This window comes from Temnothorax americanus, unplaced genomic scaffold (assembly GCF_048541705.1).
Source record: "Temnothorax americanus isolate GAGA-0224 unplaced genomic scaffold, ASM4854170v1 Scaffold142, whole genome shotgun sequence".
Classification (NCBI taxonomy): Eukaryota; Metazoa; Arthropoda; class Insecta; order Hymenoptera; family Formicidae; genus Temnothorax; species Temnothorax americanus.
The window spans coordinates 137,324-163,630 of record NW_027509278.1 but is presented as its reverse complement, the minus strand read 5'-3'; the positions used below and the strand labels follow the sequence as shown (position 1 = coordinate 163,630).

The following is a 26,307-nucleotide window of genomic DNA, read 5'->3' as shown; positions in this document are numbered from 1 at the left end:
ACTTAGTTTTACCATAAATTATTAATCAATCAGCGGTTTGAAAACAAGAAAAGGAAACTCCTGCAGATCTGCCAGTCGAGAATCAGTCGCAAAATCGATCACAGTCATTACGTTTCCGTGTATGTACGTCAAATTTCGTTAAATGCGACAGATCGACCCACGGACAAATCGCAAGTGAATACGCGCGATTGCCAATCGATCTTTCGACGCACGAAGTGAGCTTTGGCAACTTGAAACATCGACTAATTATGAATAATCTATCTACTTGTCGTCTTTCACGAGACCGAGCAGCCGCAATTTCTCGCACGTCCCGCGACAATCAGGCAATTATTGCCTCGCTATAGGCTGGCTATGTAATGTCAAGGACACAAGGCACACGTTTAAGTACACGCTTAATTGAAGAAGAGTTTGGACCAATGACGCTCCAGAAATTCAAAGTAGCATCAAAGCTGTTGGGCATTACTTAACGTGTGGCAAACATATCGTTTAAAGTCGGCTGGCGGTAAAGCTGTGTTAGAACGTGTGTGAGCATATTATCATCATCTAACAGCGGTTAATCAACCAAACAATAATTTATTTAATGTCAATCAATTACGCACTGTGGAGTTCGGCGTACCCCATTTCCACTTCTGCGTTCATTGACACAGTTATCAGCTTCGTCTCTGAAAGAATATAGCCATCCGCTGATTCCGCCGCGAGACAATGTGTCGCAAGAAGTTTGAGAAGAAGCAGCATAGTGATGCTGATAGTGACAGTGGTACCAAAATTGTGGTTTAAAATTATACAGAGATGCGCGTCTCGTGTTCGAAAATTTTGAAGAAAACGCAGTAAATTGATTCTATCGAGAATCTCTCCGACATTGGTCTCAATTATTCTATCAATTAACGATTTAAGATAAAAGAAACGTGCACGTTAGAATAAAATATTCAATTGCGCAAAAAATATTCAAACGTGAAACTTTTTAAGACTCGCGTTATCGCGGACGCCATGCGATTATCAGCGGTATCAAAATCTAGGAATAATGTGATGGATTTATGATAATGACAGTGCGATTAGTTTTCAACGTGAAGATATCGCGGCGTATAAAGCTGTCGCATTTATTTGTGTCGCGACATTTGTGAAAATACGCGACACAATAACAAAATGAGCCTCACACGGCGTAGGTAGAGACCGTAGCAACTGTATTCTTGAAGTCGACAAAGTCACGCTGAAATATTCCGTAGGCGACGAATCTTTATAATTTTTTGTAGACTCAAGGCAATTTATAATTAAGTATGAAGCTGATGCCAATTAACAATGTTATGGATTAACTGACTTCATAAAATATTTTTATATTGCTTAGCGTATTACAATAAAAATAATTGATAATTAAACAATACTTTTAATAATTATCAATTTCTAGTAATTGCGTGCTTTTATCTCATGATATTTTCACAAAAACATAATCCCGAAATCGACAGCTTCTCATTCGGTATTCAACGTTCTGTTTTCTTTCTAAATGGCGAAGTAATTTCATAATATCGCAAAAAGTTGATTCCTTTCTCTTCTTTATTCTATAAACTTCGATACTACGGAGATTGGCACCTCGACGCAAAAAGTGAGCATTTATCAAAGTAAAATGTCAGCAATATTCTGCGACAAATCTGTATACATAAAGAAATACTATGATAATATGCGATATCGTCATGCTTCGATGGTCGCGCATATACGTGCTATTATTCGAGTATCGAAAATAACTGCTATCATCGATCAGTACCATCCGTAACACGCTCTCAAAATTACAGTGCCGAGAGTTTGCAAGCGTAATCAGTACAGTGATACAGTAACATGTGACTGATAAGAAATCTGGTTTACTTCACAAGTTAAACCACAAGTGTTTTTTCAATAGCTTATTACTTGAAATATTATTGAAATATTATTTTAAAAATATGATATATAAAAAAATCAAAGATACTATCAATACACAGTAAAAAATCGTGCGTCCAAATGTTAAAATTTTCTTGTGTTACCAAGATTTGACTATTATTTCAATGTAAAATTAACATACAACAGCTATGTTATTATTTTCGTAACATTTTCATGTGTTATATTTATGTCAACGTGATAACTAATACCTTATGTATGTCATTTAGAAATTAAATATTATTTTGAGTTCTTTTAATATAATTATTTCAAAAAATCAACACATCTTAAAGTTATTTTAACATAAACAAAAGTTAAAGTAAATCTTCTCAAATAATCGTAAACTTTGACATATAAAATAATCAAATTTACTAAAATATGTGTTAATATAACTCAAAATAAAATGTATAATATACATTTCGTAAGAGTTACATTAAATCAGACGAAGCAAAATGTTATATCGACATTTTGTACAAGTTATTTTTACATTACACTTAAAGTTAAAAAAAACACATATAAATATAAAATATAGTGTCAATAAATTAACATTTCTAATTTGTCAACAAGTAACACACGATGAATGAGTTATTTTAACATAAAATTTAGAGTGGACTTTCTGGGACATTTGAAAAATGTTACGATTAACATTTTATTTTTTACTGTGTAATTAGGTCGAAAAATATCCAAACTCTACACTCTCGCAATTGGATTGATTAGATAATAATATTACCTAAATAATTGTGTAAAAATTATCATCTGATAATCAAAATTGAATTGGAATTGAATCTGGACCGTAAAAGAGAGCTACTTAAAATGTAATAACAAATTATTTTAATGATTTTGTAAAATATATATCATTATAAATATATTTATTATATAATCATATATTTTTGCTCCACATATTATAAACTATCTACATCTTTCAAAGAAGGAAAAAGTGTAATTATTATAAAATATTATTTTTTATTTATTTTAATTACATTTTTAATTTACGCAATCAATAATTCCTTAGGATAAAATAGATTTAATAGATGAACATGAATAATACTATGGTGTTTTCATTTTTATGATTTTTTTATCCTTTCTAATCTCTTCAGAGTAGAGATTAGAACCATAGTGTGCACAAAAAATGCAATAAAAAAACTATTTAATTTAATAAAAAATAACAGCAGAAAGATTATTTATTCTATTAAGAAATTCTACATGAAACTACTGCTAGTAATCACAGTAAATACATTACTGCGTAAGGTCATGTGTGTTGAGTACTTTTAATAATTTGCAGGCAACAACTATTTATAAGCTCCCAACTATGGTCGTCGGTTATTGATAACGCAATCGCCTTGCGCGAAACTCTTTTTCCCGGACGGGCGCTGCATCTCGCAGAGTGGAATTTACTGAACTAAAAGAAATAATCCATCACGCGGAAGAGGTTGAGCGCGAGTGACGATCGCGAGTGACTGTGTAGCGTGCAAGAGCAGCCGCAAATTTCATTAAGTACTATAAAGTCTACTTGGAGGAATCGTCCAATCTCCTGGATTCAAGTTGGAGAACGGAAAACCAGTCGTTCTTCTCAGCTCGCCGAAGGCATTAGGCAGCGGTGGTTCGCGCAGCCGCTCTCCCACGTTTCGCGATCGGGACCGATGTACCGGCAAATTTATCGATCATCCACACACGAGCCATCCACTTGTCATTTTTTGTGATATCCTGGTTGTGATCGAGTGGATGCTACTCGTTGTGCGCTGCATAATTATAGACGAAAGGTACCTTTTAATATCAACAATAAGCTTTGTGTTAAAAGCTTTATGTCTAATTTGTGTTCGGTAAACCAATTTCTAACTTTTAATAGCAGTTAATTAGATCCCAATTTATCACAATATAGAATTTCACATATCGCGCGTCAATATTATTACGACAATCTACATATTTCTATTTCTATTTTTTCATAGGTACTTTAATGATATATACATGTATTACATTACCGTAAAATTACCGAGAAATTTAATTTTTATTGTATAAAGAAAGAATTGATATACTAATTTTCAAGTTATTTAATCGATTAAGCAATTAGATCAAAGTATAATAAAAGTATAAGCATCAGCATTTTACTGCAAAATGCGTCACGTAAAAAGGTCAAATATAATTTGCAACGTAATACGAAAAAAGATTGCATTACCGACATAGACAAACTAGATTTTTTAGCATTGTACGCAAAATAATTATTGTAATTAAAAAATCTGTTTTCTACAAAAAAGAATAATTTATTATAATATAACGTATAATATCTATATTATATATCATAATATAACACCATTAGATCTAATTAAAAGTAATTCTGATAATTTAATTTATAAAAATTTATTTTTTTTTAAAAAGGCACAAAAAAGGCGTCAAGTATACGCGCCTGTCTACCTACAAAAAATATAATATCAGAAAATGACACCAAGTAAGAATAAATTTTTGGAAAAAAGCTGTTGCATTTTTTAAATTTAATCAAAATTTAAAAAATATTTAATGCAAAAGAACTTAGTGCAAGAAAACAGAAAAATTGACATTTCAACTTTGCATCACAATACCTCCGAGGACACCTAAATGAAAAATAAACAGTTTTATTTATAATTCGAATTCAAGCTATCGATTGAGCCTACTCAGAATTTAGTCGGTTTAACCGTTATTGAGATTCGATAATCTAGAGTAAGAATCTCTCAAGTAGTTTTGCGTATAAATACACGGTCTGTGTCTCGTTGCGCATATATAACACTTGGCACGAGACACTATATACCTCTTGATTCAGAGTATTAATGAAACGAATACTTATTTTTATTAAACAAGGGTATGGCATATTGAATTAACAAAATTATTTCCAACTAGCTGGTTACCCGGGCTTCGCCCCGGAGGACATGTGTAGTAAACACACAAATAGTCTCTCTCTCTCTCTCTCTCTCTCTCTCTCTCTCTCTCTCTCTCTCTCTCTCTCTCTCTCTCTCTCTCTTCTCTTCTCTCTCTCTCTCTCTCTCTCTCTCTCTCTCTCTCTCTCTCTCTCTCTCTCTCTCTCTCTCTCTCTCTCTCTCTCTCTCTCTCTCTCTCTCTCTCTCTCCCTCTTTCTTTCCTTCCCTGTTTTTATATACAATTCTTTGAGATTCGGTCATTTGGAACCGGTTTCCAAAAAGATCGATAACAAAAAATAGTACACTTTATAGCACTCCCCGGGAAATTCTGTCCCTACTTTATGTATAATTCTTTGAGATTCAATCAATTATTTCCCGAAAAATTAAAAAAATTAAAAAAACCGGTTTCCGAAAAGATCGGTAACAATAACTGTACACATCATGGCGCTCCCCGTAAAATTCTACCCCTACTTCATATATAATTCTTTGCGATTTGGTCAATTAATTCCCGAAAAATTGGAAAAATTTCTGATACCGATTTCCAAAAAAATTGGTAACAAAAAATTATACACATTATGGCAATCCCCGAAAAATTCTACCCTCACTTCATATACAATTCTTTGAGATTTTGTCAATTATTTCCCGAAACATTGAAAGAATTAAAAAAACCGGTTTCCAGAAAATCGGCAACAAAAAATTATACACTTTATGGCACTCCCCGGAAAATTCTACCCCTGTTTCATATACAATTCTTTAAAATTCGGTCAATTATTTCCCGAAAAAATGAAAAAATTTCGAATGCCGGTTCCCAAAAAGATCGGTAACGAAAAACTATACACTCTATAACACTCCCCGGAAAATTCTACCTCTATTTTATGTATTTTTGGTAAAAATTCGGTCGAATAGTTTAAGAGTGTATAAAGAACATACATACATACATACATACATACATACATACATACATACATACAGACATTCTGTTTTATATATATAGATAGATTAATAATCTAAGGTTGTTGAAATATAGCATTGTGTTTTCTGCGTAATAACTGCATACTTCAAGATAAAAAAACTTGATGCCTCTAACACAAATAAAATTTATAATTATCAGAAAAATTAACTTTCTATGAAAGGATTTTCATGAAAGTTTCGATTTCGGTTTTAATCGAACCTAATTATTATTGACTTGACTATACTAATATGCAACATATAATAATCAATATGTACATAATGAAAATTTTGTTCGACAAAAATGAGAATATTTATTAATTATTTTAATCAATGTTTGAAAATTTATTGAATTATAACGTTATATATTTTCGATAAAGACCCCAGCATGAAAAATGTCTCCTTACTCATTGATTTTTTTATCTTTATAGTTATGAAAATTTTTTTCAATGTTGTTCAAGGCTTAGAAAAGAGAATAAAATGCTTATATTGTTAAAATTTCAATTTCAACATAGTATAAAAAATTAAGTAAACTGAGTACTGCTAAGTGTACAAACGGGTAGGTCAATCACTCAACTATCATGCATCAATGGGAGCATGAGCTCCACTTTTAGCGGGAACATTTGAAAATTATATCATTGTAAATGGTCTGGTGGCATTTAAGGATTACTGCTTAAAGATTTTTTTTATCCTATCAACTAGCAAACTACAGTACCTAGGAACTCAATCCATAACTTGCATATAACATTAGATTTAATTATACTAATTACATAACATAAGTGTATTGAAAAAACGATTTAACTCTCCAGAATGAGAAGTATTATGGGGAAAAAACATTTCACATGACAATACAGAAACATTGAAAAAAGATGCAAATATGCACTCTACAATTAATCAATATCTACCCCTTAATCGGGAGATCCTTCATGTAATCTCGAGTTCTTAAAACTCTTCAAATTATTTTTGTTTTCCCTTAAAGGGATGCTGTAGTAACATTAATTACCAACATTTTTTTAACACTGTTACAAGCGAGAAACCACGTAATGTTGAATGTTGAAATGATTGATGGCAATTGTCCATTAAAGACTTTATTCAGACACAGGTTAATAGTGAATCGAAGATGTAATCGTTGAGACTGTGGATTTGACGACTGACTGAGCAGAACTCAGCAGGACAAGTACTAGACAAGACTGCCTTGGTAACTATCTCCGATAGAAAACGATTAAAAACGGCTATATCTGTATCATTTTTAATCGTATTTTGTCGGTTCTATCGTTCCATATTTAGAAGACAGATAAAACATTAATCGAATCAAATCAGTTTCTATCGTTTTAGATCCGAATAAGAAAATAACTATACAAAATTTATAGTTATTATGAATCATTTTCTATATGTACAATTATTACCCGTCTGAATCAATCGTTTATACACGATATAGTATATATGGTATATTGTTATTTATGGTAATAATTTTACCGTATGCATTAATACAAATATATAAGAATAAAATGATAGATATCTCATCGATATTTATATGACTTAACCGAACCAACACATCTATCGTTTCTTATCAGGATTTTCCGACATACAACTTATTATTTTGTACAGCAGCTAATCGGTTGGTTTTCTGTTGTACAATACAATGATATAAATTGAATCGTTTGAAAGCCTTCTACTTTGTATATGTTTTTATAAGGTTAAAACAATAGACATCTCGTCGAAATTTATACAACTTAACCGAACCGATACATCTATCGTTTCTTATCAGGATTTTCTGACATACAACTTATCATCTTCTTTACGGCAGCAAATCGGTTCGTTATCTATCGTATGTCAATGATATAAATTGAATCCGCATCAACCAATCGGCGATTAATTCGCGACAATGCCGCTAGGCCGCGCATGATAGAAAGCGCTTCTCGTATTTAAAATACATCCAGTCATAATATATAAGCAGACCCCCTGCGAGGCGAAAAAACAGAGAAATCCAGTATCGTAACTGGAGGGATCTCTTCCTATAAGGACCTCCTGGCGGTAGCCGCTCCGGACTCCCGGACACCGAACAACGAGCCCAGCGACCTCCGACTCCTGGCGCTAGTTGCCCCGTTCCCGGCGTTCTTCAAAACGATAAAAACCGATTGGAAGAAATGAATCGGTATGAATCTGATTCCTTAATTCACGGATTTATAACGATTGAAATGGATTGACTAAAACCGATTCAAACGTACGATTCATTAACCATATTAAAAACGACAGAAACTGATGTGCAGTTGATAAGACATTTACGATAGAATCCCATCAAGTATTTAGTAACGTGAATTTCTGATAAAGTATCGTAAATAAACCGATTCACTAACCATATTAAAAACAATAAGAAATTTTTTATCGTTTTCTATCGTTGGCGGTTATCAGGGCATGGACAAGAACTAGACAAGAACTAGACAAGAACTAACTCGAGTTCAACAGGGATCTTCTTTTATACGATTATTCATCGATAAGTCCTAACCAATAACGCGTTTTAATGTCGGAAGTAACGATTGAAGCGGCTGATTAAAGAACAATAAAATAAAGTTTAGTATATGACGAAAAGGTCTGTTAGTATAGGATTAATTTATAGCTGTGATCAGAAAATATTGAAAAAAGGATTTGAAGTAAGTTACGTAAGGGTAAAGGTCTAGACAAATATGTAGTGTTAAAAATTATCTTGAGAATTTAGAAACGGAACTTGTAAATATGAAAAATCTAAAGGCACGTAACAACACTCACACTGAGCTACAAGACATCCTCAACTTGAATGTTAAGAGTTAAACTATCATTTTATCTCTAACACAGTTCGATAAAAATTATTTTTTCTATACATATGTGGGTGCTTTCCAGCAAGGACACACGCTGTGTGTTACACTGTGCTACACCGTGTAAAATAGTTGTTAGAACGCAGTTTAGTTTCTTAGTGTAACACCAGAATGCATTATAGTTTTCCATTCTTATTTTTGCGAGTATTTACCGCATCTATAATAATAAACTTATAATTTTAAATTGTTAAATTATAAGACCCTGTGCACAATAGAACACATATTATATAGGGGAATAAGAGTATATATTAAATATTAGGGTATATAAATGTAGAAATATTCCTGTAATAAATATTAAATATTTGGATATGAAAAAATGTAAGAATACGTTAATTATATTATATTATTTTCCATTATGCATTATGTTTAATTAATTATTATTTCTAATTCCGATTCCTAATATTTAATATTTTTTCTTATTTGTTAAATGTGCTCTATTGCGCGGGCCTATAAGTCTCTCAAGGAGTAACGGTTTTTGTGATAGGTCTCAACAATATTTAACAGGTTACAGTACTCTAACAGGAGTAAATATTAGGAAAAATTTAGGAAATTGTAAAAAGTTATAAAATAATAGAAGTATGAACTTTTTGTCACATATGTCTACTTGCTTTGTATGTTATCTACATTAAAAAATATATTTTTGTATAAAACAATTCTATTAGATTTTATGATAGGGTTGTGTGGGGTGATGTGCAACGTTTCCGATTCCTGATGGTTTGCATGTCGACATTTGACAGAACCGCATACTGCCATGTGTTTGTGTTGACAGTACCTTGTTTTAGATAAATAACTCGCGAGATAGCACGCACCCTGGTTTGCTGTACGAAAAGCGAGTTAAATTTCTCGAGCTCAAAGTTTTTTTTTTCTTTTCACATTCATAGTGATTTCGTGAATTGGTTTTAGTCATCTTATAGGTAAATATTTTTATATTGGTAGTTTTTCAATTGCTTTTGATAATCCAAAGCGATTTTGTGATTTCCTTACATTATTGTGTTGGTGTCACGCCAGTACGCGCAAAATAACGTGTTTGGGGTGATGTGCAACACTGTGTCGACATGCAAGGTCGCAACCATTTTACTTGTGACAACTGCGATTCAGATGATGAAAAATAAAGTTTTTTGCGTTTTTCCTTTTATTATATTAATTTTTAAGCGAAAAATATATAAGAAATCAAATAAAAAATGAATTTTTTTTTGTGAAATTTCCATTTGTCAGAGGTCGATTACAACATAGTGAAATTTTTTGTTCACCAGATTTTGATTAATTTGCATTTAAGAAGCCTAACTTTAACATTTAAGTCGATTGATTTCGATATTCATGCATTTTTTACCTTAATTTTACCTGTGTTGCACATCACCCCAAGAAAATTTGAAAATACTAAAACAGACGTTTTTGAAAACTCGAAAAATTTTTAGGAAAAATTTAAAATTTTAAAAATTTAATTACACAGAATTTAATATTTTCTTTCCTCTACATTATACAGCCATGATATATTCAAGAATTTGATTTTTGGATATGTTTTTCGAGCAACGAAAAAAAGTGTTGCACATCACCCCACACAACCCTACATATATTAGCATCATTTTGTTCATTTCAATTCTGTTCTGCAAAAGAATCATACTTCAACAGTAACCATCCTAGCCTCAAAAGGAGTGATCTGAAATCAGTATAATAAATTTCTTTATTTATTAGGATTATAATTATTGGTTCATGGAGTGGATTTAAAAAAAAAAACAAAATTTTGCAAAATAAAAAAATATATAAAGTTAAATTTAATCTCTTTACTGAAAAATTTGTGCTCGTGAAATAAATAAATAACGGTTATTTATTAAAATCTGCGAAAAGTCTCCATGAATTGATGCAAATATTTATAGTAAACATTTAAAGTTGTTCGAATAACGTTCTCGTGGTTACAGTTTTAAATAATGCTATTCTAAAAAACACACAGTGATAATAATATATTTACTATAAAATATAATTTTTGTACACTAATATAAGATATTGTTAAATGTACTTAATAGCAAGTAACAAAAAATGTATACTTCTATTAACATACTTTTTGCAACTCCCCAACTTTTTCATAATTTTTACTTCTGTCAGCATCTCGTAACCTCTAATTAAATTATATAAGATAAATTGTATTTTTAATAAAAATATTTTTTAATTTTCGTATTGTAGTAGCTCAAATTTAAGAATAAGCATGGCTACTAAATGTTAACAATTTTTTGAAATGGTAACACTATATAAACCTGCTTTATCTACACGCTGAAACTTAGATTTTTACTGTGTCAAACTGTGTAACACTGTGTCACTGTTGGAACTTGGAACATCCCGTGTTGAACACAATATTACATTGTGTCTTATGTGTCTCTTACTGGAAAGCACCCTATATATATATATCTCTTGTGTTAATGTTTTTTAAGTATTTTTAAGCAAGATTGCCATTTTATTTATTAACAGAAGCTTTATTTTATTTATTTATCAAATATAAATTATTTTTATAGATATTGTAATAATTCTTGACGAGAAATTTTATCTATATACATAAATATATGCATATGTATGTATAAAATGTAAATCCGTAATCTCTACTATTATATAAAAGGGAAAAGTTTGTAGCATTGTTCGGGGTAATCTTAGAAACTATTGGACCGAATTTTTACCACAAGTATATCAAACAGAGGTAGAATTTTCCGGGAAGTGCTATAGGGTGTGTAGTTTTTCGCTACCAATTTTCTGGAAACCGATTTTTTTAAATTTTCTAATTTTCGGGAAATAATCGACCGAATCTTTTTTGTTGGTGGGCCGAATTTTTATCGAAGCCACATGAAATAGGGGTAGAATTTCCCGGGGAGTGCCGTGAAGTGTATAGTTTTTCGCTACCAATTTTCTGAAAATCGATTTTTTTAATTTTCTAATTTTCGGAAAATAATCGACCGAATCTCATTCGTATGGTAAAATACGGTTAAATAAAATCAAATATGGTAAAATACGTGTGAAATAAAATAAAAATCGGTAAAATACGGTTAAGTAAGAACAAATACGATAAAATGTGGTAAAATACGGTGAAATAAAATCAAATACGGTAAAATACGGTATGATATACATTGATTTATAGTTTGCTTTTTAGAATGATTAAACAAAATAAAAACTGGTGAAATACGGTTAAATAAGAACAAATACGATAAAATACGGTAAAATACGGTGAAATAAAATCAAATATGGTAAAATACATTGAAATAAGGCTAAATACGGTAAAAAACGATATGATATACATTGATCTATAGTTTTTCGCTGCCGATTTTCTGGAAACCGATTTTTTAATTTTTCGAATTTTTCGAGTAATAATCGACCGATAACTTATTGGTCAGGAGGAAGATTTCTATTTAGACCGACCGGGGAAAAGTTTGTAGCATTGTTCGGGTTAGTTACACCATTTATAACTCAAGAACGGTTGGACAGATTTTAATGAATTATAATTTGTTGGATTCGTCTCCGCTCCAAATAGCATAATAACTAAAAGAAAAAAGAAAAAAAGAAAAATACCGGGGCCGGAGCGAAGCCCGGCGGGGCATGCTAGTCTTTTATATTCGCGATTAGTATGCTGAATAATTCACATCTGCAAATGTCCTTTCAGCGTAATCGTATGCAGCGCCTAACACGAGGACGACCAACGATTTAAATAACCACGATACCCGTCAAGGTACCCAGACAAATTTCCCGACTGCAAATTCAACAAGCGGCCGAGATGGCGAGCGTGGACAAAGATCTCGAGGAGCTCATGTCCCACCTGGGTGAATTCGGCAAATATCAGTTCCGGCAGTACTGCCTTCACTTACTCGCCGCCCTTACGGCCGGTGTGCACATGCTGTCTCTACTGACAGTCGCGGCGGTGCCGACGCATCACTGTGACATCCCGAAAGCGAATGTGTCGTCCGTCCTGACCAAGGAGTTGTTCAACTACACCGTTCACAACTGGAACGATTCCTCGGACGTGCTAGAACATCTTCCACGCCGTCTCGATAGCTGTCACTATTTGGACCCCGAGAACGTTACCCGGGAATGCGACTCGTGGACCTACGACACGACGCACTTTCAATCCTCGCGTGGCATGGAGTGGAACTTTGTTTGCTCGCGACGTTGGATGGGTGCCGCGGCGCAATCCTCGTACATGTTCGGCGTATTCGTGGGCGCGGTTACCCTCGGCAGTATGGCAGACAAGTACGGCAGGAAAATTATATTCTACGTCTCCGCCGTGGCACAGTTGACACTCGGAGTATTAGTCGCCCTGATCAACAACTACTATATCTTCCTGGCGATCCGTTTCCTGTACGGTATCTTTGGCTCCGCCGGCGCGTACATCACTGGATTCGTGCTGACGATGGAATTGGTGGGTCCGTCCAGGAGGACAGTGTGCGGCATATTGTTTCAATTGGCCTTTGCCGCAGGTTTTATGCTGGTGGCTGTGTGGGGCGCCGTGCTCAAAGACCGCATGTGGCTGCAGATTGTATACGGTATGCACAGCGCGGTCCTACTCGGCCACTGGTGGTGGATGGACGAGTCGCCCAGGTGGCTGTGGGCGCACAATCGCGCCGCCGAGGCGATTATCATCGTACAGAGAGGTTTAAAGGTGAACGGCAGCAACGTCCACGTGGACGCCGCCAAGTTGATCAGCAAATCGAAGGTGCAGCAGGAGACCAAAGAAGACAAGTGGCACGGCGCGCTGGATCTCTTCAGGACGCCGAATCTCCGCAAAAAAAGTCTGAATATCTGCCTCAACTGGTTCGCCAACTCGATCGCTTATTATGGACTGGCGCTCAACATGGGCAACCTCATCGGCAATCCGTTTATCATGTTGTTCCTCAGCGGCGTGCTGGAGTTTCCGGTATACATTTTGATAATATTCACCATGGACCGCACCGGTAGGCGATGTCTGGTCAGCGCGTTCTTGATAATAGGCGGGTTGTGCTGTATATGCGCCGCCATCATCACCGGCGCCACCGACGAACTGGCGGCCGTGGCCAAGGTCACGATAGTGCTCCTGGGCAAGGGTTGCATTGCTGGCTCGTTTGCCATAGTGTACAACTACACGGCCGAGCTGTTTCCCACGGTGGTGAGAAACACGGCGCTCGGTATCGGCTCCATGTGCGCGCGTCTCAGCGGCGCTCTCACGCCTATGATCTTCCTGCTGGACTCGCTGGACCCGCGAATGCCAGCCGGGTTCTTCGGCCTCATCGCCCTGGTGGCAGGCTTCCTGGCGCTCTACCTGCCGGAAACACTGAATCAACCGATGCCGGAGTCCATCGAGGACGGCGAGAACTTCGGCAAGGGCGACACTTGCTTCACCACCTGCATGGGCGGCGACGCGAAAACCGCCATGAGCGATCGCGACGTCACGATGAACAAGATACACGAAAAAGACGAAAAGGAGAAATTGAATGATATATAAACAACCGTATTGTCTTAGGAAGTGCCTTCAATGAGTATTTATAGCTATAATTTGCTAAGATAAAATTGGACATACCGCTTGGTCTTGACATCATACAGACATCGTACTGCGTAGATGGTACTGATATTTGAAATTACAAATACTATTTTTTAATTAGCTTAACTAAATATACCAGCTAATAATACGCACAAATTACTATTGAAAAGAAGACATTTAGAAGTAATTTATATATCATGTACAAATAAAGCGAGAGAGAATTATTTCTTAAAATTGCATATATGTATATATACATACACATACAGGATGTCCCAGGTTTTTCCGTAACAAACTTTACTATTATAGTACGTTATTCTAATGAGCAGAAATAAAAAATAAATGTTATATAAACATAGATCCCAAAATGCTTTATTATATAGAAAGTTATAGCAATAAAGATTAAAATTTTATATTGAAGAAGTAATAATAATGGTCTTGACATAGATATGTAACACGCCGTTATCTTTTCCGTTTCTTCTATTCGTGTTTACTATTTAAATTAATTGAAAATGCTCATGAAAACTTGTATAAATACTAATAACGAGCAATATATACCTTTCCAGATAACAAAATGTCTTATAATGACGTCTTAATGACGTAGTTAAAACGTTTTATAATATGATGTCTTAATGACGTCTTTAAAACGTCTTATGTCCCGATTTTGGACATTGTGTTATCTGGGTTGTAAAGTATTGTCGCAAAATGCTGCGAGTTTTCACAAACAAAAAATACACAATATTTATTATTTTCTATACAGATTTGTGTGCAGGGAATGCAACGGCTTCTGTTAAAGAATATCAACGCAGTCGAGTTCCTAAGAGTGCCGCATCACACATTCTTTACCAATGTTTATTTACAATTATGCTTGACGGATTCAAATTCTTAAAGTGATAAGTTTACATCGATGTATAGCTTGTATTTACATGGACTGGTGGCATTTTAAAATGCAAATTTAAGTAAAATTTCCAGACAACACTATGTCCAAAATCGGGATATAAGACGTCCTAATGTCTTTAACCCTCAAACACACATGTGGGTTACGGTAACCCAGTTCGTTCGGAACACGCGCCAGCATTTCTAAATGGTGAGGAGTGAGGAGTAAGAGGTTGAAACCAGGGGGGGGAGGAACTTACACATTCCCACTACAAATCCCCCGGTATAGCAGCTTTAGTGTGCTGAGTGCTCGACGCTGCGTAGCTAGAATGTGTTAAAACATATATATGGTTACGTTGACCCATCAGTGCTGTGATAACGTTTAAATAGCAAGGCGTCGCGGCGTCGGTTCGTCTCAAGAAATATTTTTACGGCATGTTAGATCCAGCAAATGTAAATTCCTTGATTTTGATGTACACTTTATGTGAAAATATAACGTGAAAATAAAGCGCATTGATTTCATACTAGATCTCAGTTTGGCGCTCATCAAGGCGCTTTACGATTATAACTCTCCGATCAGATTTGAGAGTCCAGATTAAAAGTTTTTTAAAATATTACGAGATCCCCGAAGATCAAGATCCGCGCGACCTAATAACCGACAATAAAATAGAAAAACAAAAAAGTTTATCTTATTATTTTTAACGAAAGATGCGACTTTTTATGCACAGAACATTCGTTTAATCATATACTTTAATAAAAGTACAAAAATCACCTAACTTCACCTCATCGATTAAATATACTTTTTGAAACAAATCATTATGACGTATTTTTTTTCTTAAACCAACTCATTACCTTTCCATTCATATATAATTAAACCCTCGTATCTCTTTTTAAAAGAAAATTGTGATTTAATTTAAACAACCGGTTTTTTCAATGAAAAATAATCCCCAAAAATATTTAGTCCGATACGAGCAACTAAATATTTTATATAGTTTAACTAAACATTAATTAAATTAATTAATTCTTGATTAAAAAATTTTAAAGGTTGACATGAATGCATTCCCAGGTAGCAAACACAAGTCATTTTGACGTCAAATTTTGGTCCTTTACTGACCATTCCTGACGTCACTAACTGGCAGCATAATGACGTTAAAATGACGGTCTAATGCACAGACAATTGACGTCATCGCGGATACGTTATTTTGACGTCATTTTCTGACGTCTTATTGACGGCAAAAATAGGTCCATTACGACATACCGGTTTCTAGAAATGTTTTTAGGAAATTAAATTTTTATAAAATGTTTACTTGATAAACGTTTATAAAAAAATGTTCTTTTTCTTTATCTAAGAAAAAAAAGTTTTTTTAACTGTTTCGTTACAAGCCATGTGCGTATAGCCGCTCTCAAGGCGGTCCACCTATCCTCTAGTACAGTACCGCGCCCGAGTCGCTTGACTTCGATGATCCAGTGGACAGTGACGATCTTCTCACCCTGATACTTCCTTATTAACTGTACTTGTCTATAACAAATACATCTTTAAAGTGTTCAAAAATCTTGTAATGATAATCTTCTTGATAGCTATAACACTGCATGAAATAGTTATCATAAAACTATAATCACACGCAACTACATCCACTTATACCATAAATTCGCCACTTCAATCATAAAGTTGCGAAACAAACATATTGTAGTTAATTTTGTGGTTTTTATTTTATTATTACTTTATTATACAATATTAAGAAGTAAAAATAGTTATATTACAAAAAGTCCTTATTTGGACGACTTTAAGACGTCTTTAAAATGACGTCTTTAAATGGTCTAAAAAATGACGTCTTATAAACGTCCATTATTAGTCGCCGATGTCATAAACCAAAAATGACTAAAAATAGACGTTATAATGACGTTATGAAATAACGTCAGTATAATGTCATTTTTAAAGACATAGTCGCTTTTTGGTCATTTGACGTCATTCGTACAAACATGACTAGTATTTGACGTCAAAATGACTTGTGTTTGCTACCTGGGTTATACCTTTTTTAGTGCAACTTAATAGTCCGTATTGGATTAAATATTTTTTGGGATTAATAAATTTTTTTCTCAATGTTTGGATCTTTATTGGTTCTTTCTCTTCTTTTTTTCAAAATATCTCGAATACCAGAAGTTTTATGTCATTTTCATCTATATATTCTTTTTCTTTAATGTTTGGTGTATCGATTTTAGAAAAATGACTTTAAAATTAATGCATTAGATCCCGAAATAAAAAAAAAGCAAACTAGGTTACGCTAACCATGTGCGGTGTTAATAGCCTAGAAAATTAGGATTTATCTGCGGAAAAGTTCGCACCCCGCTTATAGAGCGAATGTCGTGTCGCAGCCAGTGATTACGTGCAAAAACAAAATATGGTCTTTACTTTTACCATATTTGCTCTTCGATTTAACAAAGGTAAATCAAAAGCTTTAAAAATATTAGAAAAACGTGACGATTTAAGAAATTCTGCAGATTTTTAAAATAAAAGTATATTTGCCACAATTAATTTTTACTAAAGGAGTACGCTTCCTTTTGGCGATGTATGACGCTTCACATAATGAGGAATCAATAGACACATTCAGATATTATTGTTTTGTTAATCAACGCTGCTTACTATAAGACAGTGAAATTATATACTCTTCCACCAACATCTATAGTGTTGCTCAACAGCATTTGTATCGGGTGTACTATCAAATGCAAACATGGCTCGAGGAACAATCTCAATCCTGAAAACTGAGGATGGATAAGGAGGAATAATATTTCAGAACCAATTCCATCTTTGCTACCATCTGCACCGCACACTTTGTCAAACTCCATTTTTTGCAACTGCTCGAAAAGTGGTGGATTCTACTGTGGCTGCAGGAAAATTGGTTTAAAATATTCAGCAGTGTGTGGACATTCCCGTTGCCAGTTTTGCCTCAACACAGCACTTAATGCAATCGAAGAATGCTATGCCAACAGCTACGAAGATGTACATCCTGTAGATTTCTTGGTGGAAGCCATGAAAATTGAAGAAGTTATGGATATCGACCCAACGAAGGAAATTGAAGAAGAAGTACTTAATTGTTTTATTTTTCTAAAAAAAAAACAATGAATTAGGCCTGTTGGGGACACCACATTACAAAAAACGCGCCTAGCACTGTATCTCCGAGGTAGTGTGGAAAACAATGCATTATCTCTGAAATGTATGAAAGTTGAAACTTTGTAAGCTACAGGACATGAAAACGATTGATCTTACGAAAAAAACTTATGGAATGTTTTTTATAGAGAATTTTATAAGCTACAAATTTTGTAATAACTATTTTTGCCGTAGAACTAATGAATACAGAGATATTCGCAAAAAACTGTTTTTTTTTATCTTTGACCCTCTGTAAAATTTTTAGCAGGGATCACATTGATGGGCACTTTTCGCATATTGTTTATAACGACGAAATAAAGGTCTATGCAAAAATTCAGCTGAGTGCGAATTTTTCCGCAAATTTGTTTTTTTTTGTCTAATTTTCCTGAGCTATAATGGGTGGCCCAGAAAGTGAGTGTTTGAGGGTTAAGACTGTTTGGGTTGTTTCTTATATATTTCGTATTTTTGCTATAACTTCTAATAAAGCATTTTAGGGCCTACGTTTATATAACATTTCTCTCTTATTTCTGCTTATAGAACATACTACTATAGTTTATACGGAAAAATATACATATATGAGAAAGAAATTTATATAAACAATATTATATTTAATTATCCATCTTTATAAAAAAAAATTTTTAAGTATTTTAAAATTTTAATAACAAAATATATGTATATATGCGACAAAGGACAATATTTTTGATACATAGGAATTATGTATAAAAGCAGTTTCTATTTTATTATAAAATTATCAATATATTCCGTTGATTAGATTTATATAGCAGCGCTATTTACATAGTAATTATTCGCCATAATACTGCAGTGACTTCAATTTTTATAAAACTGTACACGTATATAGGAAACATTCAATGGATGCCTTCAAAATTTAGGAAATAAAATTATTAAATCGCAGGACGATCACGTAGTTAGTAAAAATATTCAAATACAAGCAACTTTTACAGAAAAATAAACTTACTCAATAATTGCTTTCTTATGTAAAACCCTTCCATTATTTATATGACAGAATTATCATTGTGGTTTTCCTACATGTTAATGTTTGGTGATCAAGAAGATTTTAATTTTATGAGTAGGCAATTTCCGTGGTAGACGTGATTGAAAGTTCAAGCGACACCCTGTTTCCGCTGTAAAATTCTTCTTGTGAGACGCTGAAATAATAAGAGAGAGCGAGAGAGAGAGAGAGAGAGAGAGAGAGAGAGAGAGAGAGAGAGAGAGAGAGAGAAAGAGAGAATCAATGAGGAAATAAATTTGTTGACATCCGACTTATCTCGCTAATTTCGGCAAGATGAACTATATAGCCGAGAAAAGTTTGAGAGTATGCTAGATAACGGGAAAGACGCGAGGCGCTTTAGAGCACGCTATGATCCTAATGGCGAGGATGCAATTCAGAGAGAATCTTCCGGGAGGACGCGGGAGATTCTCGGCCCTGATGAAACCGCCGACTCACTCCTCTCTTCCTAGCTAATGGAAAAACTTTGTCGCCTGGCCCAACGCTTTTCCAATCATAAAGTTTGAAAAATGGTCACGTCGGTTATCCGCGATTTTTTTTTCGCCATAGAATTAACGATGATAGGAAAAGATCCTATCTCTCTCTCTCTCTCTCTATATATATATATATATATATATATATATATATGGAAAATTTCGTAAAGTTCTCGCTGGACACTTCAGTTGTTATAAAAGGACCATGTGATCCTTATTTAGATTATTTCTTAACTGATATTATCAACGATAATTTATCATAACGTATTATATATTTTGTATTTTATTATAAAACTTATTTTGTATGAAAGTTTTAAATCCTCTCGTTATTTGTATTTCATTTAAATATTTTTAACATTATTTATTGTTAGATAAGACGATATCTATTATGTAAACGATATGCACCTGGAAGCTTGTCGAGTTATCGAAGATTAAATTGTATTAAAATAAAACGCGAATTAATTCTGATTTCAGTTGGTTCATCTTTAATTGTTTATTAATAAATTAAAAATCAACTAGATCACAAAATAATAAAAATAATAATAACTAAACAAAATATATTTATTTCTTAAATCCCGTGCTAAAATGTATCGCGCATCACGGCTAACCAATTACTAACGCAACACATATAACACGCTTCACGAAGTTTTGGATCCTCAATGTCACGTCGAATTTTCGCACTTCACGAGACTTACCGGTGCATTTTGCAAATGCGCTCGCTATTTGAGGAAGAATACGTCCTATGGCGTTATGACTTATAACTTATACGCAAGCTACGACGCAACGGTTGACAACAATTGATGTCTTCTTGGTTGTCCGACGATTAGAAAATAACTACCGAGCAACCAGCACCTGCACAACGTTGCTCGCATTATCTCCCTTTCAACGCACTCTCTAAAAGTCGAAGAGCGAAATATCATTCAAAACGAGTGAAATGCAAGTGTAACGAAACGTGAAAATTGAACCTGTGAACTTTGAGTGATGATCGCCAAGAAAGAATAAATTGCACTCTATAAGTTGAAGTAAAATCGCACTCTATTTCAGTAAAAGAACACTCTTTACTTTTCGAGTGCAGTAAATCAGTGTCCATAAGAGTGAATTATGTCACTCTACATTTTTGAGTAAAAAAATCATGATTTACTATAGCTTTAGAGTGAGATCATATCACTCCGATAGAGCTAGCCGCTCTAAAAATTTGAAAAATTCACTTCCACCTTATGAGTGTCTGCATTTACTCAAATTAGAATGACAACTCTCTCTTTTGAAGTGATTATCGCAATCACTCTAATATATTAGTGGCGAAACTACTCTATGAAATTTAGAGAGCGATGATTCGATTTAATATAATTAATGAAATATTTAACGCAATTCATATATCAATTACTTTTATGCAAAATTAGCAAGACACTAACGCTCCCGCGCCTGTAAAATCCCGAAATTCCACACGTGCATAACGTCGTCGGCATCAGCGAGATTAAACTGTACTGCAGCTCTAAGCCGTAATCTTGAAATTCTACCAACTAAATTGAAAGCGGTTAAAAGTCGAAAATAAACGATTTATAAATATATCTTCAAAACGTTCTATCATTTGCTGAGTGTTCCGCGAACGGCTCATGTTTCTTGAATAAACACTGTTAATAAATCTCAATGAAATAGCAACTGGAAATTTCATAAATTTTTTAAGAAGGCAGTATAATTAACGAAGTGATTATCACTTCTGATTCATTGTTTGTTCATTGTAAATAAGCATAAGAGAAATCTAGAAAAACAAAGAAAAACTTATTTAAATCTTCATTCATCTATATTCGTTTATCTAGCGGAAATCTGGGAGAACGCATTTCAGATAAATGCCCGAAAATAATTTCGGGAAGTGGGACGTGCCCCTTGGGAAAATGGGACAACTCCTCGCAACTGTGTGAGTCGCAAAGCTTCAATTTATATATATTATACATACATTATATTATATATATTATATATACATATATATAAATCCGACTCTGATGATCGTACACTCACCTGCGTTATCGAGCGCGTACGGGTCCATGCGCGAGGGATGCTGGCGCCCGGGATATATACGGGAACACACGGTGGCAGGGAGCCAGGGAGCGCGCGTCGCCTACTGAACTCTACTCTCGCTCTCGCTCTGTTCTCGCCCATTAAATCGGAGAAAACGTTGCATCAGCGCGCGCAACTCTGTCAAATACCCACGGTGCGACCGTTGCCGCAAATTCGATCTTCCGTAGGATTGGATCGGAAGTGGCGGAAGTGCCATGCCATGCCATGCCATGCCGTCGTGCTCCAAGTGGAAGATCGCGAAACACGAGAGAGGGAGAAAGAGAGAGTTTCGTGCGATCAATAACGATCGAATAGCTTCAAAGCTGTTAGTTCGAGTTAATAGAAGTCCTCCGATATCTGCGCCCTCGTCGAGATTGACTTCGGCATAGCGATCCGCAATATTCAACCCCGTATAACTTTGTAAATAGTTCCGGTGAATAGTTTGCGTATAACATTTTTTTGGAACTTTCGTAAAATTCTTTAAATAATAAACAAGGGATGATTATTATACATTACGTTAATCAAATTTTCTTGTGATTACACGTTATTTAAACTTATAACCGTCGAGACCAATCATTATTTAATATAATAAATATTATAAAAACATTCTCTCCGATTGTATTAAACATCAAATAAATAGCTTTCAAAAAGTACGAAACAATAAATACTTTTTTTATTTTATACACTTTTTCCATGCAATAAAGACAGATATTAATTTCAAGTTTTTATTTCCTAGACAAAGTCCGATGGAAGCGCGATTATTTCACTTAAATAAGCAGAAACTTTTTATTACGCTTTCATATCTCTCTTCGCGACAATTTGTGACAGCAGAGCTCTTTCCTCGTGTCGATTGAAGAGCAAATCCGCGATCGATTTAATGCGTACGAAGCGGATTTCGTTGATACCTTGGTTTATATTTTGCACACGTTTTCAATAAACATTTATATCTCTAAAAGCGAGAAGCTGATTAATCATTAAAAAAAAATAATTGTCTAATCAAAATTGGTAACCATTTTGGAGTTTACAACCATTAAATTAAATTTAATATACATATATTAAATTAATTAAACAAAATATATTAATTATTAATGCAATATTAAATCTTAATAACGTAATTGCATTAATAAATGTAATCATTAAATGTCTGATTAACTATAAAATCAACAATAATAAGTGGAATTTGATCAATATGTGAATACCACAAGCAAGTTATAGATATGCACGATTTTCGGCTAGGCTGGATCTTTGTAGCCTAATATCTTTTGTGTAAATTTATGTGCATTTTTCTACTCAGCAAACTACGCATCAATTGTTTTATCAGTCTTAAAACACAGTCTAGTTCGAATAGTAAATTCACATAATTAAATCGATTTAATAATAATAATAATAATAATAAGCATCCTTTAAATCACTACAAGATTTATTGCAAAAACTATATTATTCCAGCCAGGGTTCGAAGATCTGGACCTCCCTCCAATCTGTGACTGGCGTCTTTACCAATTTGACTAATTTAATCAATATTCGACTGCCGCATGTAGTGATTTCATCGCAATAACCATTATTATGCGTAAATATTAAGGAAAACATTCATTACTTCAGGCAACGTAAATAAAAATATTATTAGAGGCTACCAAGATCCAACTCAACTGAAAATAACACATCTCTATTTACTTGTGATAACTGTGTACGGAATCCTTTGTTCTTAGTTTTTATTTCTCAGCCTGTACGGTATTGAAGCCGGCTGATATTGACGCATTATTTTGCATATCATGATGAATTCTTTCACAAGGAGGCGGTCACGATTTAATTATCGTCGCTAGACTTTAATTAAATTGATACCATCTTTGGACGCACCGTAAAACAGTTGGACGTGTCCTAATTGCAAATTCCCGGTGACTTATTTACAAGCAGTGGGGATACAACACGTTACGTCATACAAGTCGTTCTAATTAGAAAAGGCTTACGAATTTTCATTTGTTTCTGCGCGGAGACAGGATGTCTTAAATAGCAAGAAAATGAAGACCAGGAAAAGTTGATTAAACGACTTTCTTGTATTGGAAAAAGTTTAAAATGCTTTAAGATCTTTTTATTCCTTTTCTAATTGAAAGTAATTTCTTCGTTTCTTTATGTGAAAGCTACAGCAGACAAAAGATGTATAACGTCCAATATGACACATTTCTGTATTTAATCAAACGTTAATTATCGCATTTCGAAGTTTGCCAATAAAGAATCTTTCCATTTTACGCAAAAGAAAAAAATTAAGGATAATTGTTTTCATTTTTAGAGAAAGAAGCATACAAATCTGTTGAAAGTACACGGAATTTAAAGAGTTAATCCGCTAATATTTTCAACGGAGTTATTTTAATATTCATAATCTATGAAATATGTAAAATAAATCCAGTCTGTGTTATAATTTGTAGCGTATTATACACTAATTATAAAAATACACGCACGTTCAGCTAATGAGAAATGCGGGACAGCTTTGTGCGTAACATTTTCTTAAAAAGAATGTCTAAAAAGGATATCTATATATGTATAACATTCGTTGCGTACTTGTAAATGAGATTCATACATTCCCCGTTTCTATACCAAGTAATTAATCAACATTTTTTTTCTTTTTCAGTTACGTGACGCACGTAAGTAAGTTTAAATGACAGTCAATATAATATCTTTGAAAATTTAAATAAAAAACAGAAGAAAAAAATCATGCAGAACACGTCAATATATGCAATACTCATCAATTTATTTTAACACATTGATAAAATATATATTGAATATTTATCTATCTATCTCTATCTCTCTCTCTCTATATATATATATATATATATATATATATATATATACACAAATTATATCCCAGAGATCTCGATCTTAATTTCAATTGAATTCACAAGTTAAACTAGGAATCAATCTTTCCGTAAGAAAAATTTCTTTTCTTCCTTATGGAAGATTTTCAACCATCATTTCTTGCCACAACTGATATTCGGCACTGGAAGAGATAACATTGGGTAAATTAATTAGCTTTGCAAAAACAAAGCAAATATTTAAATGGATTTCGTTATTCAATCACGGCACGTGAATTTCATTCACGAGAAGACCCTTATTTTAAACCTTATTTATATAGGCCGAAGATGTTTGACGTCTTTATAATATAAAGATCGACTAAAAATCACGTCGTCGAGAGAAAATCGGGATCTCGGGAATACCTCGCGCACGAGTGTGTAGTGTGTACACATCGCTCTCTTTTTGACACGTCGCATTAATATACCTATAATGGTGGATACAGTTGTTATGGTAACTTATTCGCGCAAGTTCGAATACCTCTGGTTACCAATCACTCGGGAGGATTTGTACTCTAGTAATACAAGAATGTACATTTCGCCGCTTGTCTGAGTCCGTCGAGCATCGATCAAGCTACGATGCGGCACTCCAGTAAACACAATGTCCCAAATCGGGACATATAGCGTTTTAAAGATATCATTAAGACGTCTTAATGACGTCTTTAAGATGTCTTAATGACGTCTTTAAGACGTTATATGTCCCGATTTGGGACATGCATGTTATTTGGGACACGATTCGGATCAACACATAATTTCTTTATTTTCCAATTTCTTCATCGTAGCGCCATAATTACAACGGCTCAGATTACAGCTTTTCTGCGCGGAGAATGAACTATAAGCGCGACGTTATAAAATATTACAACGCGCGACGTGCTTAATGACGAGCTACAGCGACTATGGCATGTCCACGTTACTAGGTAATTAATGGAATGAATATAACGCGCACTCGGCAACATCAGCAGCAGTGTAGTTGCTGAATCATATGCGTCTTTCATATCTCTTTTCCGCTTCCGTTGAAATAATACCGCAATCATGGTCGTTTAACGTTGGACGAGCAGAGTTAACTCTAATCGCGGATCTTATATCTTAAAATGAAATAATTGATAAACCAATTGAATTCGTTTTACTAAGCGCAGACGTTGTTGCACTTCCTCTTTTGAAAGTATTAAACTATAAGTAATTTAAAAGAATTATATACAAACAGATAAAAATTAGCAAAAATTTACTAGCAACAAAATTTAGAGCCGGCTCCGCAAATAAATTCTCTTTTCAAATTTGGTGGATTAAATAAAATAAAAAACTGAAAATGATATCTAAAATAAACTTTTATAATGCGCGCCAATTTCTCGATCGACATTGTTATCAACGTGTAAAAAGTATTGAGAAAACGTATATTTCTTCTTCTTCTCTTATTGTAATTATATATCGTGTGCGTATTTGACCAATGTACATAGACACGTGATCAATATAACTATAATTGTTGAAGAAGGCACATTGTCACACTCCTTTAAAACAATCCATGGCAATTAATCCTTCTTGTACTTTCCTAGGCAACAAGACAAGGCCTCGCGTATATGAAAATATTTAAAATAAAGAAATTTTCGCGCATAATATTCAGTAATTATATATCTAACAATTATTGCTGTGAAGACTAGCGGCAGCATCTATTCCTCGATATCCTCTGCATCTAAGATGCTCTTGAAGTAAAATGGTTGGAAGGGATGTCCTAAGCCTTCGTAGAATTTACTCATAAACTCGACCCTAAAGCATAAATGTTATTAAAAGATAATAGAAGACAGCAGGATACGATAATAAAATGCCT

General features: G+C 33.9%; 3 protein-coding genes across 5 annotated transcripts in view; 1 reads left to right on the top strand and 2 right to left on the bottom strand.

The window, feature by feature from the left end:
* Superdeath (Suppressor of ER stress-induced death) overlaps positions 1 to 21,757 on the bottom strand; it is a 49,497-nt gene extending 27,740 nt beyond the window's left edge. Inside the window, exon 1 of the mRNA XM_077401436.1 lies at positions 21,607 to 21,757. The gene's annotated coding sequence lies outside the window, so the exon portion shown is untranslated. The remainder of the gene's footprint in view (positions 1 to 21,606) is intronic.
* Positions 79 to 14,427, top strand: LOC143894805 (organic cation transporter protein). The gene is made up of 3 exons (XM_077401441.1): positions 79 to 1,219; positions 3,185 to 3,662; positions 12,225 to 14,427. The coding sequence occupies exon 3, from the start codon at positions 12,336 to 12,338 to the stop codon at positions 14,034 to 14,036; it is 1,701 nt and encodes a 566-aa protein (XP_077257567.1). The 5' UTR covers positions 79 to 1,219; positions 3,185 to 3,662; positions 12,225 to 12,335; the 3' UTR covers positions 14,037 to 14,427.
* A 539-nt stretch (positions 21,758 to 22,296) lies between the features above and the next one.
* Vha100-2 (V-type ATPase subunit a family protein Vha100-2) overlaps positions 22,297 to 26,307 on the bottom strand; it is a 37,154-nt gene continuing 33,143 nt past the window's right edge. For all 3 annotated transcript variants that reach the window (XM_077401437.1, XM_077401439.1, XM_077401440.1), the window contains exon 14: positions 22,297 to 26,246. In XM_077401437.1, coding sequence (XP_077257563.1) covers positions 26,150 to 26,246 — 97 coding nt within the window. In that variant the 3' untranslated portion in view covers positions 22,297 to 26,149. The remainder of the gene's footprint in view (positions 26,247 to 26,307) is intronic.

What these genes read in the sequence shown, in the direction of transcription:
- LOC143894805 (XM_077401441.1), top strand. Translation starts at nt 12,336, where the DNA reads ATGGCGAGCGTGGACAAAGATCTCGAGGAGCTCATGTCCCACCTGGGT.